The following is a 22,169-nucleotide window of genomic DNA, read 5'->3' as shown; positions in this document are numbered from 1 at the left end:
TTGATCTCAAACTTCAATTTCTCTTGTAAAAATGTTGTGTGATTATATGTTATATGAACTTTTAGAAATATTAGATTTTGATAGTTTAGTATTCAAGTGTTATTTTTTTTATGTTAAATAGGTTTTTGAATGTTGTAAATTGTGTTATGAATGATGGAAGGTATATGAAATTGAGATATATGTGTAATTGATTTGAGAAATCTTAAATAATGTATGAGTGATTAATATGCATTATGTGTGAATGATATGTATTGTATGTGAATAATGAAGGCTTGTATGATGTCATACATCTGGGATAATGTATGACATGTTATGTAATGGTATATTAAGTATGAAAAACCTATATTTTAACAAGGATCATCTAGCTTCACTGATGATCTAAGTCACGTAGACTAAGATACCAAGTAGTGAGAAGTGTTTGTTGGGTCTATTAGTGTCTAAGTTCAAGAGGGGAGGGGTGAATTGAACATATAAAATTTTCGCAAATACAAACAACTTTCAGTATATCAGAGGAAAAAGAACAGATTGTTTCTAAACGAAACAAATTGATTTTTCAGAACAATCTAACACAATTTGAACTTGTTCAGATTAAAATTGCAATCAACAGAGAGGTATAACAGAATCAGATTGGTTAAATTTTACCAGTTTGAAGAAGACAGATTATGCCAAGAAAACAATCAAGTTCATTCAACACAAGGTTTCAAAGGAAATGAATCTTTGTTAGGATTTAATGAATAAGACTATTTGTCCTTAAATCAGTGAAAACCTCATATACAAATACTGTGTTAGTGATTAGAGAACTTTAACAAATAAGGAAGAATAGTTTTTATTAAACCCAGAATTAACAGATTTGATTTCAAATGAACAGATTTCGTTCTTGACAGAATTAAGCAAAAAACCATAAACGAGTGCAGGGATAAGAAGAAAAGTACAGGCAAGCTTTTATACTGGTTCACTCATAAAGAGCTACATCCAGTTTCACCTTACTCCAAGGTGGAATCCACTAAAACAGTATCAATCACTTACAAACACAACAGTTCTTGAACACTACAAGAACAATACAACCAATGCTGAAAAACCCTATTTCAGCACACCTTGCACTCCAAGAAACCCTATCAAGGAGTGACTAACACTTACACCTTTACAAACCAGAATAAAGGAAAGATAACACCTGAAAAGAAGATGCAAGAACTCAAAACCAGTAGTTCAATTTGTTGTAGAACTGCACCAGCACCTTCACCAAGATCAAAGTTTTCCTAGAACAAGCACACTTGAAAATCCCTTTGGAAAACCTTTCAAACACTCTTTTCAATCCTTCTTCTCACATAGAAAGTGTTTAATCTCTGTCAAAAACGTGATTGCTCAGCATTCTTTCATGTGAGAGAAGCTTTTCTTTATATAGAAAACAGTTTCTAACTTCTTTTCAAAAAACAGTTGAAAAGCTGTTATGAAAACAACAGATTCAGTTTTAAACTAAACAGATTTATTTTAGGAAAACTGCCAACTCAGCTAACTGAAATAACTGACTGAGTTGTACCTTTGGTGCCCTAACCAACTTTCGAAAATCCTTTCAGCACACCAAAAATAAACCTATTCTTTTACAGAGAAACAGATTTATTTTTGTACAGTATCCTGATTTTTGGAGAGAACTCTAAAAAGCTTTTGGAAAAACTTTTAACCACTTCAAGTGCTTGATCTATGCTTGGTTAGGCATCTAGGATAGGTCATGTAGCAAAAGGCAACCTTGAATACACACAACCCTAGAGTACAAGATCATCTAAGACACATTGCAACCTACAAAGCAGACTAGCTAACATCTACATCAAACACACTAAGACTAGGTAGAGATGACCTTCATCCATCTTCAACAACCTATATTTTAACAGGGATCATCTAGCTTCACTGATGATCTAAGTCGCGTAGACTAAGATACCAAGTAGTGAGAAGTGTTAACATATTTAGTTTTTATGTTTTTAAGTTATTGGACTTTGTTTGTTTGGCCCAACTTTCCTTTTCTGTTTCAGCTAGGTCTTAGTCTTTTTCTTATATATACACCATGTATTTAACTCTTTAATACACAAGTAAATAAGAATTTCTTTTCTCTGCTTTTCTCTCTTTTATGCTTAAGTCATGGTCACTTTTTCATTTGCAATTAGGGTTCATCAGAACCTCCATTTCTCCATTGCGATTACGTGCGCTGCATTTGATGCACCACATCAGACAAGAAATATTCATCTTCATTGACTGTAATAAGAAGTTAAAGAGGGAGTCCCTACACACTGTAACTTACATAGACGCACAATATTGGATTTTTGGACTTATCCTGATTCTAAAGGAATGAATATATTAGTCTCTAGTAGGGGTATACTTAATGAGTCTTTTGGAAGACTATAGATCTATATGCAATCATTATGATTGAAATGAAATCAAAAGTAATAGGAATTAAAAGGAAAATGTATAAGTTGTTAGTATTAATGAAAATGAAAATGATTGTGATTGATAATTTGATTCATATGATTGTTGATGATGATATTTGAATGTAGTTTGATAGTGGTGATTAATATTGAGTATTATATGATTATGATTGATAAAAAAGGTAAAAATAGAATATATATATATATATATAGGAATGATTAATCTGATTGACTTTTTTACTTATATTTTCGTATGTTAAAATTTTATTTTTGATAGCTTATTTTTACATATGTTGTTTATATAAACCATCAATAACTATACCATGTACACTAGTAAATGTATGTGTAAGTACATTAGAGAAAAAAAAGAATGATGAACATAATTTTATTTTATTCTTTTGTAAAATATTTGTATAGTTTAAGGTGTTGCATAAACTAAAATTATTATGTTAATTAATAATTACATGAAAGGGTACTTCTAATAGCATTAAAAAATACTATAAATTACCAAAATCTAATAACATGGTCACACAAGCATTTTGCTTTCAAGTAAAAACTATAAACTTGTTGAAATCACGTGTAAAACATCATCTATGTTTTTTTTTTAATAATAAGATGAGTGAATTAGTTTATATGGACTTTTAAGGCGTAATCCATTTTATTGGTTAGAAAAATGAGATTAGTCCAAAGACTTCATATTGGTTAACTTTCTAGTCATGCCCATTTTATGGTTTGGGAAATTAGGTGAATAGGAAAATAAATTAAATCAAAAGACTTTAAATAATTGATCTTTAAAGTTTTACCCATTAATATGGGTTAGAAAATTACATTACACTAAAATAACGAAAATAAAACTATTTCAAAGCTCTTAGATCTTCCTAATTTAATCCATCAAATGAAATAATTAAATGTATGAAACAAATAAAAAAGATAACATATTTAAATTTTATTTAATTAATTTTTTACAACTAATTAATTCTTTATCCCTTAACTCTCAAATACGTCTTTTAAAAACAAAAGTATGATGAAGTTACGAGCTTCAAAGTAGACAATAGCTCGAGTGCAGTAATTGACCGTAATGATGTTATCTTGACAGACTTGAGGTTGGAACATTTACGTTGTTTGTAAAAATGGAAAAGTAGTTCTAAAGACGAACTCTCGTTTCCTTAATCTTCGACTCGAGGTTTGTTTTGGTAATCCAATAGTCTTACATCACTTAGGAGTTGAAACTAAGATCAATTTAAATACAATTTTCTTATTTAAATCCCCGAAACAACTTATAAAGACAAAAGCCGATTCAAAAACTCAACTCTATTTATTATATTTATTTATCATTTGACAAAGTCGTGAATTAACAAAAATTTCTTTCATAACTTTCTAAAATGTAAGAAAAAAATTACTCTACAATTTTTCTACAATTTTAATGAGGGACAAAATTCAATTTTATAAAAAAAATATAAACTAAAAATATATTTAACCATTTAGTTAATGATAAGATGGATGAATTAGTTTACCTAAACTATCTAAACCTTAATCCATTTTTTATGAGTTCGAAAAAATGAAACTAGTCCAAAAGACTTTATATTAATTGTTGATCTTTCAGCCATGCCCATTTCATACGTTATTATAAAATTAGGTAAATGAAATAGAAAGACTTTAAATAATTGATATTTAAAGTTCTATCCATTAGTAAAAGAAAATTATTAAATATAAATCAATTTAAAAAATTAAAAATAACTAATTATTATATTAAATAAATTAAATATTAAATCAGTTTCTATTGATAAATAATTTTTAAATTTGTATCTAATTAATACTTTAATTATTTAGATTCTTATGAGTTTATTAAATAAGAATTTTTTAAAATAAATAGTTTCAAAATAATAATTTAATGTACATATGAGCCTACTTATTTTCTAAGAACGTAGTATAGAGAGTTTTACCTTATCATTCATACATTCCATGTATACATACAACAATAATTTAATATATTTAATGATACAAGACTATTACATATTAAATACGTAGTATTCTCATTATTCATGGCAGCACGGGACGACGAATTTTTTTTGAAATTATAGAAAAATAGAAAGAAATGGTCTGAAAAATCATATTAAGGTCTGAAATCATTTACGTGTAAAGAGTGTTTTAGTATTTTACAACGTTCCTTCTAACACGGTACCCTTAATTAAATATACATATAACACGGTACCCTTAATTAAATATACATAAATGAGTGTGATTTTTGAAATGTTTACTTTTTTTTCATAAATAAAAATAAATAGAACAAAAACGCATGTGAAAATAAAAAAAATTAATTTTTTTTATTTATTTATGATAAAAATGGTTTTACCTACGTAATACAGATACGGATACGGACACGACACTGACACGATACGGGTACGGACACGGAGATACGTATAATCTCTAAAATGTAGGACACGGGAACACATATCTATATATTATATAATTTTAAATTATATAAATTGAAAATAAATATTTATGTGCAAAAGTATGTTTCAGATTCTTTTGGGAGCAGGAAGATATTTTTCATGACTGTTTAAAAGAATTTGTTCCTTATTTTTATAATCATAATACAAATTTATACAATAAATTTGAGTTTTTAAAAAATTATTATATTTATACCTTTTAAAATTGTGTCAGAACCATGCTAGAATTTTCAAAAATCCAACAAATATTTTTTGAATTGAACACTTCACCGATAAGTGTCCTACAGGTGTCGTACGAGTGTCGATACCGATACGTGTGTCCGACACGGATACACCCATTTAAGATAAGTGTCTGAGTCTCATAGGGTCTTACTCTTACGTATTTCCATTTACAATAAAAAAAATCATAAACTAGATAATTCTAGAGGTCAAAGAAATTTATTTGGTGTTGATATTCTTAATAAAAAATTATATTTCAAAGTTTTACGTTTTTTACGACTCACTATATTTAGAATATAAGATGGTGTGGCCGACTATAATTAATACTCTTTACAAATCAGACAACAATACAAATAAAGATAGTACACTTATATTATTAACCATTTGCGTGAATTTATAGGAGAAAACATATTTTTTTTTCAAAAAAAATATAAGATTATATATATAATCGTACAAATACTCAAACAACCATACTGAGTATCAGATGACGCTTGTAATCATACATATATCTAAATTTTATTTGAGCGTAGCGTTAAAACTATACTTTTATTTATATTTTAATTTTCACAAAAAAATTGTAGTGATTGAACATATAAAAAATATGTGGCAAATAGAAGAAAGATTGTGCCAAACGAACTGACCCAAATCGTTTTTAACTACATATTCTTCCTGCACCCCCTACATTTTTCTTCCTGCACACCCACAATTTTGTAAATTCCGAAACTGACCCCCACAATTTCGGGATCTGGGAGTGTGCTACGGATTCATCAATCTGAAAGTGAATTATGTTGCATTCCAGATGAGGGGGTGTTCCGGAAGCAAGGTTTGCATAAATTATTGATTTCTGGATTGCTGAATCCGAAAGCCTAATTTCTATTACGGATTGGTGGATCCAAAATGATTTTTTTAAATTATGGATTTCTGAATCTGGAATGCATATTTTAAATTATGGATTGACGGATCTGGAATGGTTTTTTCAATTATGGATGTTTTCCATCTTTTTATTTTGGATTAACACTACTGGAAGCATCAATCCGGAAGATTACCGAATGCGCCAATCCAAAAATTTACCAGAAAATTCAATCCGAAAATTTACCAGATTTCACAATCCGGAATACAAAAAAAAATGTACAGTTTATATAAGAACAGTTTTGTCTTTGCGCAACCTTGTGGGAGTGCAGAAAGAAAAATGTAGGGGTGCAGAAAGAAACTACCTAAAAAATGATGGATATATATATATATATATATATATATATATATATATATATATATATATATATATATAAATAGAAGAAAGAGTGACACATAGTAAAAATATTGGACCAGTGGAATGTATCCAGGTTTTTCAGAAACGCATATATAAAAAGAAGACTTCCATATTTCCTCCATACACCTCATATTAATTATAAAAAGTTGATTTTAATTTTTTTAAAATTTTAAATAATCATATATGAAATATAATTTTATTTTTTAAATATAATAAAAAATGAGATATTTGTTTGGTGCCCCGCGTACACAGTGAAGATGAGATATTTGAAGGGAATATTTGTAGAGGGTGAGTGAAATTTGAGAGAATGGGTGGTGTGAAATGTTAGAGTATTATGATTCATGAAGGGAGAGGTTATGAGAAAAAACCATATTTTCTCTTTTCATTTTTATTTTTCTTTTTTAATTTATCATTTTTTTAAAAAAAACGAAAATGGGCTGGGTTCAAAGTTTGTCATGTTTTCTCTTCTTTTTAAAACAAAATTAAATTGGGCGGGGCCTAACATTTTTTTCGTATTCTCTCTTTTCTTTTTCTTTTTCTTTTATAAAAAAAATGAAAATGAAAATACAAATTCAAAAATAAAAATTTGATATTTTAAAATTTCATAATACAAAGAAGACAATTTTAAAGATTTATATATATTTGTTATTATTTTTATTTTCAAAACTTTATTTTTAGTTATTTTTATTGAAAACAATTTTATTTACCCAGATAAAAAAATTCAGTGTTGACACTATCGTGACAAAAATTATAAGATTTTGTTTTCTCTTTTTCTATATTTCATTCAAATTATATAGCCTTTAAAATACACATTACAAAATTGTAACTATTGTAAGGAAGAATTCTACCTAATAAAAAGTAAAAAGTGTAAGATAGACACCACAAAAGATTGTAAGATGCATGCCCTATAGCCACCTCTTAATTACTGGGTTACAAGTAGTCAGTTAATTTATTAAATTCAATAAATTATTCTTTTAATTATTACTTCCTTAAAATTATATACTTATACTAGTTTAAAGCCTTGATATCTAGTAACTTTTCAAACTTAAAAAACTTAAAAAATGTTTGCAAATGATTTCATGTTCACTCTTACAAGTTAGATCAATAGTTTTTTCTTTGTAAAGATCTTTTAAGAGAAAAAACTTTACATTTATATGTTTGCTTCTTTCATGTAGGACTTAATGTTTTAACAAATTAGTTGTTGAGTTATTCTAAAAAAAAAAAGTAGTAGTCTTTATTTGCATGAATTGGAGTTTTTCAAAAACTTTCATCGACCATATGGCTTGACAAGCACAAGTTGTAGCTGCAACAAATTTAACTTATGTACTGTATAAAGTAATAATGGGTTGCTTTTCAAAAGACCATGAAATAAAGCTTGTTCCAAGCATAAAGACAAAATCGGAGGTGTTTTTTAGATCACATGCATAATCACTATTTGTAAATCCAAACAAATCAAATGTTTTTGTCTTTTTTTGTAGTATACTCCAAAGTTATGGGTTACTTATAAATAGCGCAAAGTTCTTTTTACAATCAACAAATGTAATTCAATTGGATTTTCCTTGTACTTGCTAATCAAACTCACAAAATACATGATGTGTGACCTAGTTACAGTAAGATACATCAAGTTGCTAACAATTTATTTAAAATATATGCTATCAACCTTCTTTTCATTGCATCTTTGTGTAGCTTTGTGCCACATTCAACTTCAACAAATACATGATTGCAATCCTTCATTTGAAACCCGTTCAAAATTTCTCCTACATATTTCTTTTGCGATAGAAAATATCCCATATTCTTGTTAAATCACTTCTATATACAAAATATAATACATCAAACTCATATCAAACACTTCAAATTCATTCATCATCGACTTCTTGAATTCACTAATCATAGTACAATTTCCAATCAATATAATATCGTCAACATATAAGCAAACTCTAAGCTTTTTTTCCTTTGTCTCCCACCTTAACAAACAACGTATGCTCGTAAGGACATTTCACAAATCCAATATTTAGAAAATAAGTCTCAATGTGATTCTAACAAGCCCTCGGGGCTTACTTTAGCCCATAAAGAGCTTTCTTTGATATATAAACCTTATTTTCATGTCAAATTTTAACATATCTAAGGAGTTGATTAATAAATACCTATTCTTTTAAATATGCATGCAGGAATGTTGATTTGGCCTTTAACTAGAAGATTGTGCAGGAATTTTGTGTTGCTAATGTAACCACCAAAGAGATTGAGTCATGTATTTCAATGGGAGAAAACACTTCCGTATAATCAAATTTGTATCGCTTATTTCCTCTTCATTAATTCCCTTTACCATAAAATTCTCCATCCATGCAAGTCTCCTCCTATTTTGTTGAAGACACTCATTTGTTGGTTCAGTTGATTGTTGCTCACTTTGAAGTTTCCTTGTTAGTTGTTGTCCCCTTTCATCAAAATTATTATCACCATCAAGATCAACCTGTAAGTGTTGTTCAACTTTTTCTACATTCCAAAGAATTGATCATCATTAAACACCACATCATGACTAATAACAATTTTTTTTGGTGATATTATTGTACAATTTACACAATTGGTCACTAACACCAAGAAAAATATATTTTTCTCCTTTGTCGTCAAGTTTATTTCTCTTCTCATTTGGAATATGGGCATAGGCAATACATCCAAAAATTCTAAAATAATCTATGGTTGGTCTCCTTCCATTCCAAGACTCCTCAGGTGTAATCTTTTAAACAAAATAAGTTGGACTTCTGTTTAAAATATGAACATTGCAATTTACAGCTTCTAGCCAAAATTTCTTTGGAACTTGTCCTTGTGCTAGCAAACTTTTCACCATGTTGAGAATTGTTCTATTTTTCCTCTCTGATACATCATTTTTGTTATGGTGTATAAGTAGTCGTAAGTTCTTTTCCAGTGCCATGTTCTTTACAAAAAAACATCAAACTTATTCAAGAAATATTCTCAACCATGATCTGTTCGGAGAGTTTTAATGGCCTTTCCTAATTCTTCTTTAACTCTTGCTTTGAAAATTTTAAATGCATAAAAGACGTATGACTTTTCCTGTAAAAAAATATACCCTTATTTTCCTAGAAAAAGCATCAGTAAAAGTAATTAAATACTTATTACCTTCATCGGATAAAGTTTTATTAGGCCACATAAGTCCGAATGCACCGACTCCAAAATATTCTTTGCTCTCCATGATTTTTTTGCTAGGAAATTGAGATCAATGTTGTTTATTAACAACACATTCTTCAAAAACTTGATAAGGAACAAAAATTTGTGGAAGACCTATTACCATTTCTTTATATTTGAAGAACTTTAATCCTTTAAAAATCAAATGCCCATAACAATAATGACAAAGCCAGAAAGGATCTTTACCTTTGGCTATTAAACTGGATTGAATGCTTTCAATCTTTAGAAGGAAAAATTGGTTTGAACTCATTTTTACAACAACAATAATACCTCGAATAGGATCATAAATTTCACAAGAACATTTGCTAATGATGATAATGTAGCCCTTTTCTTGTAATTGTTCAACACTTCACAAATTATTTTCTTGTAATTGTCCAACACTTAACAAATTATTTTTCAAATAAAAAACATGTAACTCATTAGAAATTGTTTCAACAAAATAACTCTTGATTTTTATTTTAATATCACATTTTTCCATCATTTTCACCATAGAGTAATCCTCAAAACTCATAGTAGATTGAAAATCTTCATTTAGAAATGAAAAAGAAGATTTATTCCAACTCATATAGTTGTTGCAACTTGTATCCACTTACCATAAATCTGATTCAACTTTTTTAATGTGTTGGATAACCATTAGCAATGTCTCCTCTTCTACTTTCATCTTTGCTAGATTTGACTTCTTCGTTTTTTCCTTGTCACAAAGAAACCTAATATAACATTTAGAAACATATGACCTTTAAAACTAAGTTGGATCAACACAACTTAGTTTGGCAAGACCCCAAATCGATGTAGGCATGATGTCTTGGCCCAACACTAACATAACTAGACTTGGCCAAAAATTGACTCGGTCTATCTTGATCCCACCTAGGCATGGCTAGGCTGAACTTGACTCGATATGGGCCTAACCCAAGTAGACTAAACATGGTCTCACCTTAATCAAACTTGAATTGGGCCTAGTCTAACTTGGCTTGACATGGGTCCAGATCGATTTATCTCTACCTGAACCTAAGCCAACTTGGCTCAATCTGGGCCTAGGGTTGATTCGGCTGAACCTTGACCCAAGCTAAGTACAGTTGACCTGGGTAGAAGCCGACTCAACATGACCTAGTTTGGATCGACTCATATCGACCTATGTCCAGGCTAACTTGGCTTGACTTAGGCTAGTGCTAACACCACTTTAATTGATAAAATAGTTGTAATTCAACCTCTAAATTAGGAAGTTGAATCTTTTTACATATTTTTGGATAATGAGATGAATAAGAATGATTTATTCCCTATTTTTTTGTTATTTTCAAGAATTTAAAGAGATTAAGCTAAATGATATATTATGAATAAATATGTCACTTAGCCTAAGCCCAATTAGGTTAAATAGAAGGTGTGAGGCATAACCCTAGACATTATTGAGATTATTGGGAGGAACCAAAGGAAGGACACCCTAAAGGAGGCAGTCATCAAAGAGAAACACTTTGGATCTTCTTTTCTTGTTGTCCATGCTTGTAATAGTCACCAGGAGTGGCTAATTCTTTTCTTTGGAATTGTGAATAATCTTTCAAACTCTTATGTATTGAGGTGATATTTATCTATAATATTTCAATTCTTGATTGATGATTGGTATTATCATTTTATTCTCAAAGCTTGAATTATTCATGATTTTGATCATTAGATTTGACTGGAAAGTATTTTGAAGCATCTAACCTAAATGATAATGCTCAACATATTTAAATGCTAGGAATAATTTGAAATGTTAATTGTTTTATAACATCTGTTCGTAATGATAAGGAGTTTTTATAAATATGCGAGGAATCGATATTTAGGAAATTCTCTTAATAATTTTGTATGCGAGGAATCGATATGTATTATTTTTATATGTGTATCAATATCAACCAAGACTGAATATTCTAATATTTTGAAGAATACATAAGAGTGAGAAGGAAGAACCCTCAATCTCAATTTTCCCAATTGACTCATACACATCTTTTACTTTGCTTTTTTTAATTTCTTACAAATTAACCATACAAACAACCTTTTCCAACAAACTTTTACATATTGTCTTATATTTAGTGAATATTATACTTGAGAATTCAATTGTTCCTTGTGGGTTAGATATCTGTCCTTAGGGACAAATTTATTACTTCTGACACGGTACACTTGCCGTAAAATAGTCACCGACTTGACTCAACTTAATCCCTACCCGATTTAGCTTGACTTGGTCTAGGCTAACTCATCTTGATTTGGATTCGGCTTAACCTGACTTGATTGGGCTAGGCTTGATCTGGTCTTGATCAAACTGGGATCGACCTATGCCTATCCCAACTTGGTTGAACGTATGTCAAACCCGACTAGGATGAACATGGACCTATCCTGACTCTACTGAATGTGGGCTTGCCCCAACTTGGCTCAATTTGGACTCAGGTCAACTTGACTCAATTTTGGTCTGAGTTGATTCAGCTTGACTTGGCTAGGGCCATCTCAACTCAACTTGAGTACGGGTTAACTTGGCTTGACTCTGACCTAGCCGATTCGGCTCGACCTTACATGAGTTTAACCCGATATCACCTTAGTTAGGTTTAGCCTGAGCTAACATTTCATAATTTGAAATGATCTAGACTTAATTGTTGATTTTTAAAATTCAAAAAATTATTTCATTTATATCCAATTAAATGGATTTGACTTATAATCCAAAAATTTGGATTTGAATTTCATGTAAATGGATTTAAATAGACTTAAAAGCAATATAAATTTGGATAATTATAGATTGATTGGATATGAGAATTTGAATTTTTTTCTTACCCTTAATTAATGAGAAACTAGTTCCTTCTGCTAGTTGGTGTTCGTTATATTTCTTTGCTAAGTAGAAGAAGATTGGTCATGTTTAATTTTTAAACATTAGTCAACTGATGACTAGGGTAAAGTATAATTCTATGCTGCTCTTGTTTTTAGTTTAGTACACCTAAAACCAAACTTCAATCAACTAACTGTAAATTTGACATTATTCTGCTATGAAAGTTCCACTTTCATGCTATTAACAAGGCTATGATATTGACAGACATGTGTCTACATTAACTTGAAATTTGTGATTAATTTGTTTCCTGTGCTTTTCTTACCTTTTTCATTCTTTTTTCGTAAATCATTTACAACTGTTACTTAGGTCAATGATTGAATCCTCTGGCTCTGTGTCATGTCATGACAAATTGTGAAGGAATAAACTAAACGAGAGACATGCTACTATTTTGCTATGTGTTCTGTTCCTCAAAATAAGTGGTGATCAAGAAGAATGTGTCGATTGTGTGTAGTTCTGAACTCCTGCTTCCTTGCAGGCAAAGAAAAATGAGTTTCCTGATGAGAATTCTCATATAGCATATAAATCAGTGTAACAGTTCCAGGGAAAAACAACATTGAAGACCACAAGATTTTGACTCATTGATTTGAAGCAAATGTACATGAGTATGCTGAAACAACACCGCAAAAATCACAATGAAATACACTTTTTTCTTATCTTACTGAGTTTATTTGTGTTGGGTAGGAGACAATACAAACAATTAGAAGTATAAATTTACATTGATCAATTTTGTCTTCTTTTCTGTATGTTTAATTACAAATTACTTTTCCTTTTTGAGCAGCTTGTAAACTGGCCTTCTTTGTCTTTTTCTTGTTTACTTGTGGTAGGTGGGTGAGTTAGGTCTTGTTTTACTTTGTTGATCTTTAAGATTTGCTTTTGTGGACAATGAAGAGCTATGTGCCCAAAACTTAAACATTTAAAACATTTGGTATTTGAAGTTTTGGTAGGCGACTTAGGAGTAGAAGGTTTTGTAGTAGAAACGTTTTTTGGAAATATGGTTTGTTTGGAAAAATTGGAAGGAGAATTTTGAGTAGACATTTTGTTGGCATCCTTCCTAGAAGAGTTGTAGAAATCATCATCATGAGTATTTTTGAAAGTTGTTTTCAAAAGATAGGATTCCACCTTGATGGCTTGGCGAAACACTTTCTTTAAAGAAGAGTACTCATTTAATTCTACAATTTCTCTAATATCTCTTCTCAAACCACGTACAAACCATTTTATCTTTGACTCTTCATTAGCATGCATATTCATTTTAGTCAAAGTTGTTTCAAAATCTTTAAAGTATTCTTCTACCATCCTATGTCCTTGAGGAAGCCTTTGGAACTTCAACAAGTGTTCCTTCCTAGAAGGAGGAACAAACCTCGCGCGCATACACTCTTTCAAAGCATTCCAAGAAACCACGGGAGGTTTCTTGCGATACATAATGTCCATTACAATTTTATGCCACCATTCTTTGGCATAGCCCAAAAAGGATAAAGAAACTAATCTAAGTTTTTGGTCATCTTGGACCTTATACACATGAAAATAATGGTCAACCTTAGTCTCCCATTCTAAATACACATTAGGATCAGTATCACCATTAAAACTAGGGACTTTTTTACAAGCAATGTTGAACACTTGGTGATATCTTTGGTCACGGTTATAGCTCTCTTCATGAGAATGATGGTGATGCCACCTTCTTCTATGTTCTTCTTCACCAAGGACTGAAACTTTGCAAGGAGAATGCTGCTTGTAATATGCACCACTTGAATAGCCAGCCATTTTGCAAATAAAAAACAGCAAACACACAAAAACAGCAAACAAGTTAAGAAACAAAATTAGCAAAAACAGTGAGCTTGGCAATGAAACTGCCGAAGTGAAATGAGGCTGAAAAAAGAGATCACTCTCAAAGAAATAATGTTCTTGCACGAATCTGATCTTGAGGCCTTGGAATCCTCAAATGAAATATGTCAAAGCAAGCACACCAATCTTAAGAGCAAACCACCACAAAACCAAAGAAACAATAAAGACAAACAAGAAAAGGTATAAGCAAGGAAAGGTAATTGCAAAAGGAATACTATACGTAAGACAAACTCAAAGAGTAAGAATGAAAGACAATCAAGAAAATAAAGAACTCAATGAGAAAAGTAGGCACACAAAAGAAAACCTAAGGAAAAGCACTAGAGGAGATGAAGAAAACAAAAAATTTAGCTACTGGAAATTTTTTTTTTTATGCAAACTGTGTTTGATATTCACTGATTTAACTGGAACGTTGTAGAGCGAACTGGATTATGAAATTTATACCACAGAAACTTCAAGATGTTAACTCAAAAATGGCACTGGAATCAATTAAAAACAGTAAGCCAATTGAGAGAAATAAATTTTTTAAAATCACTGCCAGATTACCGTATTTTTTTCGGCAGGAATGTACACTTTTTTTATTTTATTTATCATTTTTTGTGTACTTCATATTTTTGAATGATTCTTTTTTCTATTCTTTTCTAACACTTTCAATATCTCAAATCCAGAATTTCAGAATTTTACAGTACGTAAATCAATTGCAATAAGGAAAAACAGTAAGCACTTTTTTCAGAAACAGAGGAATCCTAATAGGAATAAAAAAACAGGATGATGAACTAGCAAAGACATAATAGAAAATGATGTATTGGAACTTGTATAGGTCTAGAATACAAGTATGAACTCAATGCTAAAAAGAAAATGCTCAAAGGATCAACATCAATTCAGAAAAAATATATGACACCAAAGCAAGAAACAATCAAAACAATAAAAGTACTACTAGAAGTAATGACATATATGGAATAACATGACTAAGACAAAACTTAACAAGATTCAAAAATTAAAAGACACAACACAAATTGTAACAAGTGGAAGGAAGCTTAAGGTAAACTCTAGGAAGGATAATGCCATTCCAAAAGAGCAACCATACTCATAAGAATTATGAGTGCCATAAACCTTTCCACAAACACTTGGAGCAAAAGAAAAACAGCAAGAATACTCAATTAAAATTCTAAAACAGCAACTAAAATTGCAAGAAATTAAAGAGCTCTTGAAATTAAAGTGCACACAACTCAACAATTAACAAGAATGAACCTAAGACTCATGATACCACATGATGTGATTCCAATAGCCACTTAGAACAAGATTCTTGACACTTTGAGGAATCACCTTGAGCTGGAAAATATAGAGGCACTTTCTTAGAAGTTGGATCATGGTTCTAAAATCAAGAACTCACCAAAACAAGTACCAATTCTCAAACTCATTTGGATGAACCAAATATTGTCAAATTGAATCAACAAAGGAGAAGGAAAAGAAGAAACCGAACAGAATTGAACTTAAAACAAAAGATCCGAACAGAATTTAAAAAACAAAACAGAATATAGGTGCTGAAAATAGAAAAACCGAAAGCTAGACAACTCAAAACACAAGATAACATGAACAAATTGAAGAAGAAGAAAGGAAGGAGAAGAGAATGCTCATGAAGATGGAGGAATGGTTGGATGATCACGCCACTAGAAGAATGGATGCTCCTAGATGAGTGTGGAAGCCGCCACTTGAGGAAACCATGGTCCTTCAAGATAAGACTAGAGAAGAAGCTCAAAGCTCTCCAAATGCTCACTCCAATTTTGAGTATAGTTTCTTTAGATAAAATTCAAATCTGAATTTTACAAAGGAAGCACCTCTATTTATAGCCTAAGGTGCTGAAAAATAGGTGGGAAATTTCAAATAAACTCATTTGAAATTCCCACCAAAAACAAGTCACATGGGAGGTGTGACCTTTTTCTACTATGACACCTCCCAAAAACTACACCTACACCACTCTCCTAAGTCACATGGACAATGTGACTTTATTTTACATTTTCACACACCTTTATTTAATAACCACACCTCCTAAAACTATACAAGAGTATTTCAAAGCTTGGCCTTGCCCCTCATGGGATGGATTTGGGCTCTTTGGGCTTTGGCCTTCTTGGGCTTGGGCTTGGGCTTTGGGCTTGGGCCTCATCTTTATTTTATGTCTTCTTTTAATTTTGAGAAGACTAGAAGGAAGAACTTCAAATGTGAGGGTGGATGTCCTCTTCCTCCATTAATAAAAGCCTCCTTTATTTGATTCTCATCAATTGGTTAGGCTGAAATTGCTACATAAATCATTCCCAGGAATACAGTGAAGGAAATCATCTCCGTCCACTTGATTTGATGGCTTAAGCTGTGAATTGTACACCTCAGTGGTTGAACTCTGAATGAGACTATTGTGATACTCTTCACCAAAGTTCCCTTCTAACAAATGCATTATAGCTTCTTGGAAAGATGAATTTTGATCAAATACATTTCCCAATACCAAAGAGTCATCAGAATTCACTGAGCCTGCACCATTTACTTGATCCTCTAAAAGCCACTCAGAAAATAAGAGTTTTGGTAGGGAACTCTGACAAGCCTCCTGGGAAAAGTCATAGCTGTGTGAGAAAAAGTTATCAGAGTGTGTTGCTGTTTTTTCCATGTTTTGTAGCAATGCATAACTTGGATCTTGAATTGCAAGTTTCTGTGGAGAGAGTGAATTGTCCACTGAGTCTGAACTTGAACTAGCATGCTGAATTTGTTTATCAGATTCTGTTTCCTTAGCTTTCATCACTTTCTTCTTCAAATATGAATGCCAGTAGTTCTTTATCTCATTGTCAGTCCTTCCTGGCAAATGTTGTGCTATCTGAGACCATCTGACCAAGACAATTTAACTTGTTTTCAGCAATTTTTATCAATAAAATAAAAATATTTTAGGAAAGAAATAGGAAAATGCAAAGAGTGATTAATCTACAAGGCTTTGTTTTCAAGAGTTGAAAGCAAATAAATAAAGATGTCAAACATGGTTCATGAAGAGATGTCTCCTCACTATTTTATTCCTCCTCACACGAATTAGAAAAAGAGTGTTGACTTTGTTTTATAAAATTGGGAAATGAAGCTATGATACATAAATTCAAGTTTTGAAGTTTATAGTAGGAAAAAATGAAAAAAAAAAGTTTTTTTTTTTTAAATTGAGCTTATTTATGAATGCAAATTTGATTTTTTTAAGATCACAGTGTCCTCTAAACTATATTAAAAGTATATATATATCTTTATTCATACCCTTCACAATTATAAAGAATAATTCCATATCAAAACAAACATGAGGAAAGAATACACAAGCATATTTGCGTGTAAAAATTTAATAAACTCTTAATAATGTATGATGAGAAGACTAAAAAATTCATATTGGGCAAATTAAATTTAAATTAATTGAAGAGAAAAAAACTAGAAATTTTGTCTTTCTGTGTACAAATTCTCTTCTCTCCCTCTTTTAAAAATGGAACTTGCTAGCCATGCCAGTTCATGGTTTGACCATCCTATCATATTTTTTTCCTTTTGGTACATTTTAAATAGGACCCAATTGCTTCTATAAAATAAAAAAAATTGAATTTGACCCAATTGCTTCTGCAAAACTAAAATAAAAAATAAATATAAATAGCTAGCTGGCTCATCCAATTACATTCTTTAACTTGATGCCTCCAAAAAAGTTAGAAGAAAAACAAATGTTTTCCTTGACTTGTCAATTTGCACTAATTATTAGGTAGCTAAGTTAGTGTGGTATGCTGACTAAAATACTACAAAATTTACTTATTTTACTAAGTAAATTTGAAATAAGTATAATTAAAAAAAATGTTCATCTTGCTTACTTGTTGCCTAACATGTGGTGAAGGGTTCTGATTGTATCTTCTTCATGTTTGCTGAAATCCCCTCTCTTCAGTCCAGGCCTCAGGTAGTTAATCCACCTTAGTCTGCAACTTTTTCCATTTCTTTGTAAACCTAGAAATTTAAGTGTAGTTGGTAACTCAACATCAAATAAAATAAATACAATTTTCACCCTTTATATATATTGCAAAAATAAAGCATATATTAAAAGTTTTATGTTAAGAATCAAAACCCTTTTTGTATCTTCTGCACTTTAACTTTGATTTTAAGTAATGTGTAATGTTGACTCAAAATGGTTTTCTAATTATAAAACATAGAAGTTTGCAAATCAGAAGCATGAAAAAGAACTTTTAACCACATTTCAACTACTCTAAATTGAATATAATTGGACAAAGTTCTCAGAACTGCTTCTGCTAAAGAATGTCTGAATGAACTCTTAACTGTTGATTCATTTCACTGGACTTGTTAAATTTATTACTGTCACACACAATGAAGCATGTCAACATTTCAACTTGGTTATCTAAGTCAAACAAGTTCAAGTAAGAGAAACCAATGAATGCTCCTTAATTTGAAAGGTACAGTAGAAATTCATGGATATGCTACTGATATGAGGGATAAAGGATCATAGGGAATAAAAAGGTCTCACCTGCCTTAATGGGGACAGAGCTCCAGCATCCATGGCCATGCTTGAGGATATGGCTTCTGAGCTTATTATCTTCTTCAGGTGACCATAACCCTTTTCTGTATTTTGGTTTTGCCTTTTCTAGTGGCTGGTTTTCCATTTTGCCTTTTTCTTCTCAGAATTTGAGTTCAATGGTAAGATTGGTTTCCTTAGAGTAGGTATGAACTAAAGAGAGAAGAAACAAGCATAGAGAAGGGAGAGAATGTTTGGCATTGAAATAGTGCAAAAGCAGACTGATATATAATGGAATAGATTGGTGTGATTGTGCAGTATATATTCATAATTTTATGGCAAAAATAAAGAGTTGAAACTTTGAATCATAATAAACAAATAAATATATGTAAACCAAGCATATGAAAACCCTTCAAAATGATAACTTAAAAAAATATATTCTATTGCATGAAACCATTTCTATTTCTACTTCAATGGAAGTACCAAGTTGGAAATTGTTGGCTTAGTTTTGTACCATAGGCATCACTGTTTTGTCTATTTTCTTGACCTCAATCATTCACCAAAATAAGTATACACTACAGTTCAAAACCCCAAATGCAACATGATTATTTTATTGTGAATGACCCTTTTTAAACATTTTTATTTGCATACTTTTAAAAAAAATCATTGTTCCAGTCATTTAATTAAACCTTCACCTGGTATTTTAATATCTATTTTTTTCTTACCTAATTAAGCAAAAGCCCTTGTTAAAGATAGAGAAGAATCTTCAAACTTCATCTACAACTTAAATTTATCTAGTTGAGGCAAATTTTGTCTCCTTTAAACCTCAACAATTTCGAAGCTTAATTAACACATTCTCTATGATTGCAGCAGCAATTAGCATAATATTGTATAATAGAAAAATAGTTGTATAGATTTGTTTAAATAAAATTTTCTATAAACACTTATAATTAACAAAGAAAATAATTTGTATATATAAAAAAAAATTAAGGAAATTAATATTTAATTTTTTTCTAAAATGAATTTATATATATACAATCTAACTTTTGAAAACAAAATTACTTCAAATTTTTTTCTTGTAAGTGTTTGTTAAGCCGTTTAAATAAACCCCTTTTTCAATTTGTTTTTATTTTCTTAAAGTCTTACGAAAAAAGATTAAAGAGCTTGCAGGATGCATTTATAATTCATGTCTCACCATTTAGTTTCATCACACTAAAGCTAAAAAACAAATAGTTTTGTTTTCAAGTAAATAAAATCAATTATCTGAATTATCCAAACACAACATTAATCAACTGCACCAATTTGTAATATCTTTGAAGTTGAACATGGTTCAAAATTCAAATCATTCAAAGAATGACAGAGAATCTTGTTTTTTGCTTATGCATTGCCCTTGTTAACAACAACTTTTTACTGGTGTCGGTAGTAGAATTGGATAATATATCTTCCTTAGTTTGGAAGACATGACAAATGAAGAGAAATAGAAATTAGGTTAATACAGTAGATGGAATATGATTAATAAAAGGACTAGAAATGAACATCTAGCTGTAGAAGATGATGGCACAGAGAAAGAGACAAGAGTATTTGGTATAAAGAAAATTCCTCCATTCTTTATACAAACATCAAAATCAAAACATTGTTACAAAGTTAATGCTGCTAAGAAAACCAGTGTTTCTCATTCATCATTGGATGATGTATGCAGCTGAAGACATAAATACCAGCTCCAACCATTAAGTTATTGTTCAAGAATAATTTTATGTAGCTAGTGATTGTCATCATGTATGGGAGAAATTTTGACTTGCTAGTTACAATGGTTATTGCATCAACCATGGAATACATGATGAGAAATTAAGTAGAATTTGGATAATTAGTTAAAAATTTAACAAAGGTTAACATAGTTTGGTGAATATGTTATTAACAAAAGAAAACAAATTTTTATTTATTAAAAAAACTGTTAAAAAAATCTAAAACCAGGACTTATGTTTTGTTTTTAAATTATTAATTATGTATTGGGTGATTTAATGTATGAGTTTACTCTTTTTTTATATTTTATCTATGTAAACATTTTCATGCTATTAATTATTAAAATCACCACGAATATTAATTTTCAAAAATAAGTATTACAAAAATTAATAATTGTTTATTTTACAATCATTTCACTCATACCAAGGTGAAAAAAACTCCCATACATTTTAATTAATTTCTTGATTTATTTTGAATAAAAAAATTACATTTCATGTCCTCAATTCAAGTTTAAGGCCACATGATTCCCGTGGTCAAAAACCAATATACAATTATGCCAAACTTTTGGATGAGATGTTGCAACTATGACAACTATATCTCTCTACCTTTTATTTTTCAACATCATAATACACATTTTGTTCATGTTGCTTGCAAAAGTCTATTTGATGAGATAAAGTTGAACTGCTTCCACTATTTTGTCCAAAAACTTAAATATTTTATTAGTAACTCTTGGATGTACTAGTCGTACTCATTGTTTTCCTTCATTATTTGGATTTGCATAATGTGCATTTTCTACCTCTTTTTCAAGATTGGTACGTACCATTATTGATTTAAGATATTTGCAGGAATCCCTCTATGCCTACTGTTTCACTGATGTTTTGGGCTTGATTTTTAAACCCTTCTAGATTTATTTCTTAGACTGATATTTGTTAGAAATAAGTATAGGTTGAAGTTTCATAAATAAAAAAATTGTGTTGCATATAAATAAATAAAAAATTAAACATAAAATCTTAAGATTTTGGATTGAAAGTAATGTTATCATTTATATGGTTTAAGATGTTTAAACCTATAGGTTTGAAACATGCTATTCTTAAGTGTTGGAGGAATTTGGGTAGGTATTATAGGTGAAATTTAAAACTATAGGAATAGAGTTATTTTTAAGAATGGGCGAGTTGATCTAGTTATGGTTTTTACTGTGGTACAAAGGAAGACTTGGTCTTGGATTATATTACAAAGTGGACTTTAAGCCTAACTCAACCCCATAAAACCGGCTCATAGGGTTGAGGTTTGCACCCACTTATATACAATGAAAGGCTCTAATCTCTAGTCGATGTGGGATCTCCAACAGATTACAGTAAAGGAAAAATTAATTGATTTCTCTTACTCAGATTGATGTTGTATGAGTTATTTGAGAGATTGATGTTTGGTAATTCATGTTTAACGTTTTGTCCAGGTTTTGATGTTGGGGTGTGTTTTGTGCAGATTTTCTTGGCTTATGTTCCTTCTTGACAAGGTCGGTTTGATGATTTTGGTCTTGGGTTACGGTAAAGAAAATTTGGCTAATTTATCTTATTCGGATTGGTGTTGGAACCTTTATGTTGTATGAGATTTGAGAGATTGAGGTTTGGTGATTCATGTTTAACGATTTGTCCAGATTTGAAAGTTGTGGTGTGCTTTATACAGGTTTTTT

At 30.4% G+C, this 22,169-nt stretch overlaps 1 protein-coding gene across 1 annotated transcript; it reads right to left on the bottom strand.

The window, feature by feature from the left end:
- Positions 1-15,989: 15,989 nt before the first annotated feature.
- Positions 15,990-19,037, bottom strand: LOC137837639 (transcription factor LAF1). Its single transcript, XM_068646708.2, has 3 exons — positions 18,752-19,037; positions 18,090-18,219; positions 15,990-17,096 (listed from the first exon to the last, which is right to left on the bottom strand). The coding sequence occupies exons 1-3, from the start codon at positions 18,885-18,887 to the stop codon at positions 16,502-16,504; spliced, it is 861 nt and encodes a 286-aa protein (XP_068502809.2). The 5' UTR covers positions 18,888-19,037; the 3' UTR covers positions 15,990-16,501.
- Positions 19,038-22,169: the final 3,132 nt, after the last annotated feature.

This window comes from Phaseolus vulgaris, chromosome 4 (genome assembly GCF_051622355.1).
Source record: "Phaseolus vulgaris cultivar YP4 chromosome 4, ASM5162235v1, whole genome shotgun sequence".
NCBI lineage: Eukaryota > Viridiplantae > Streptophyta > Magnoliopsida > Fabales > Fabaceae > Phaseolus > Phaseolus vulgaris.
This window is presented reverse-complemented; position numbering and strand designations above follow the sequence as displayed.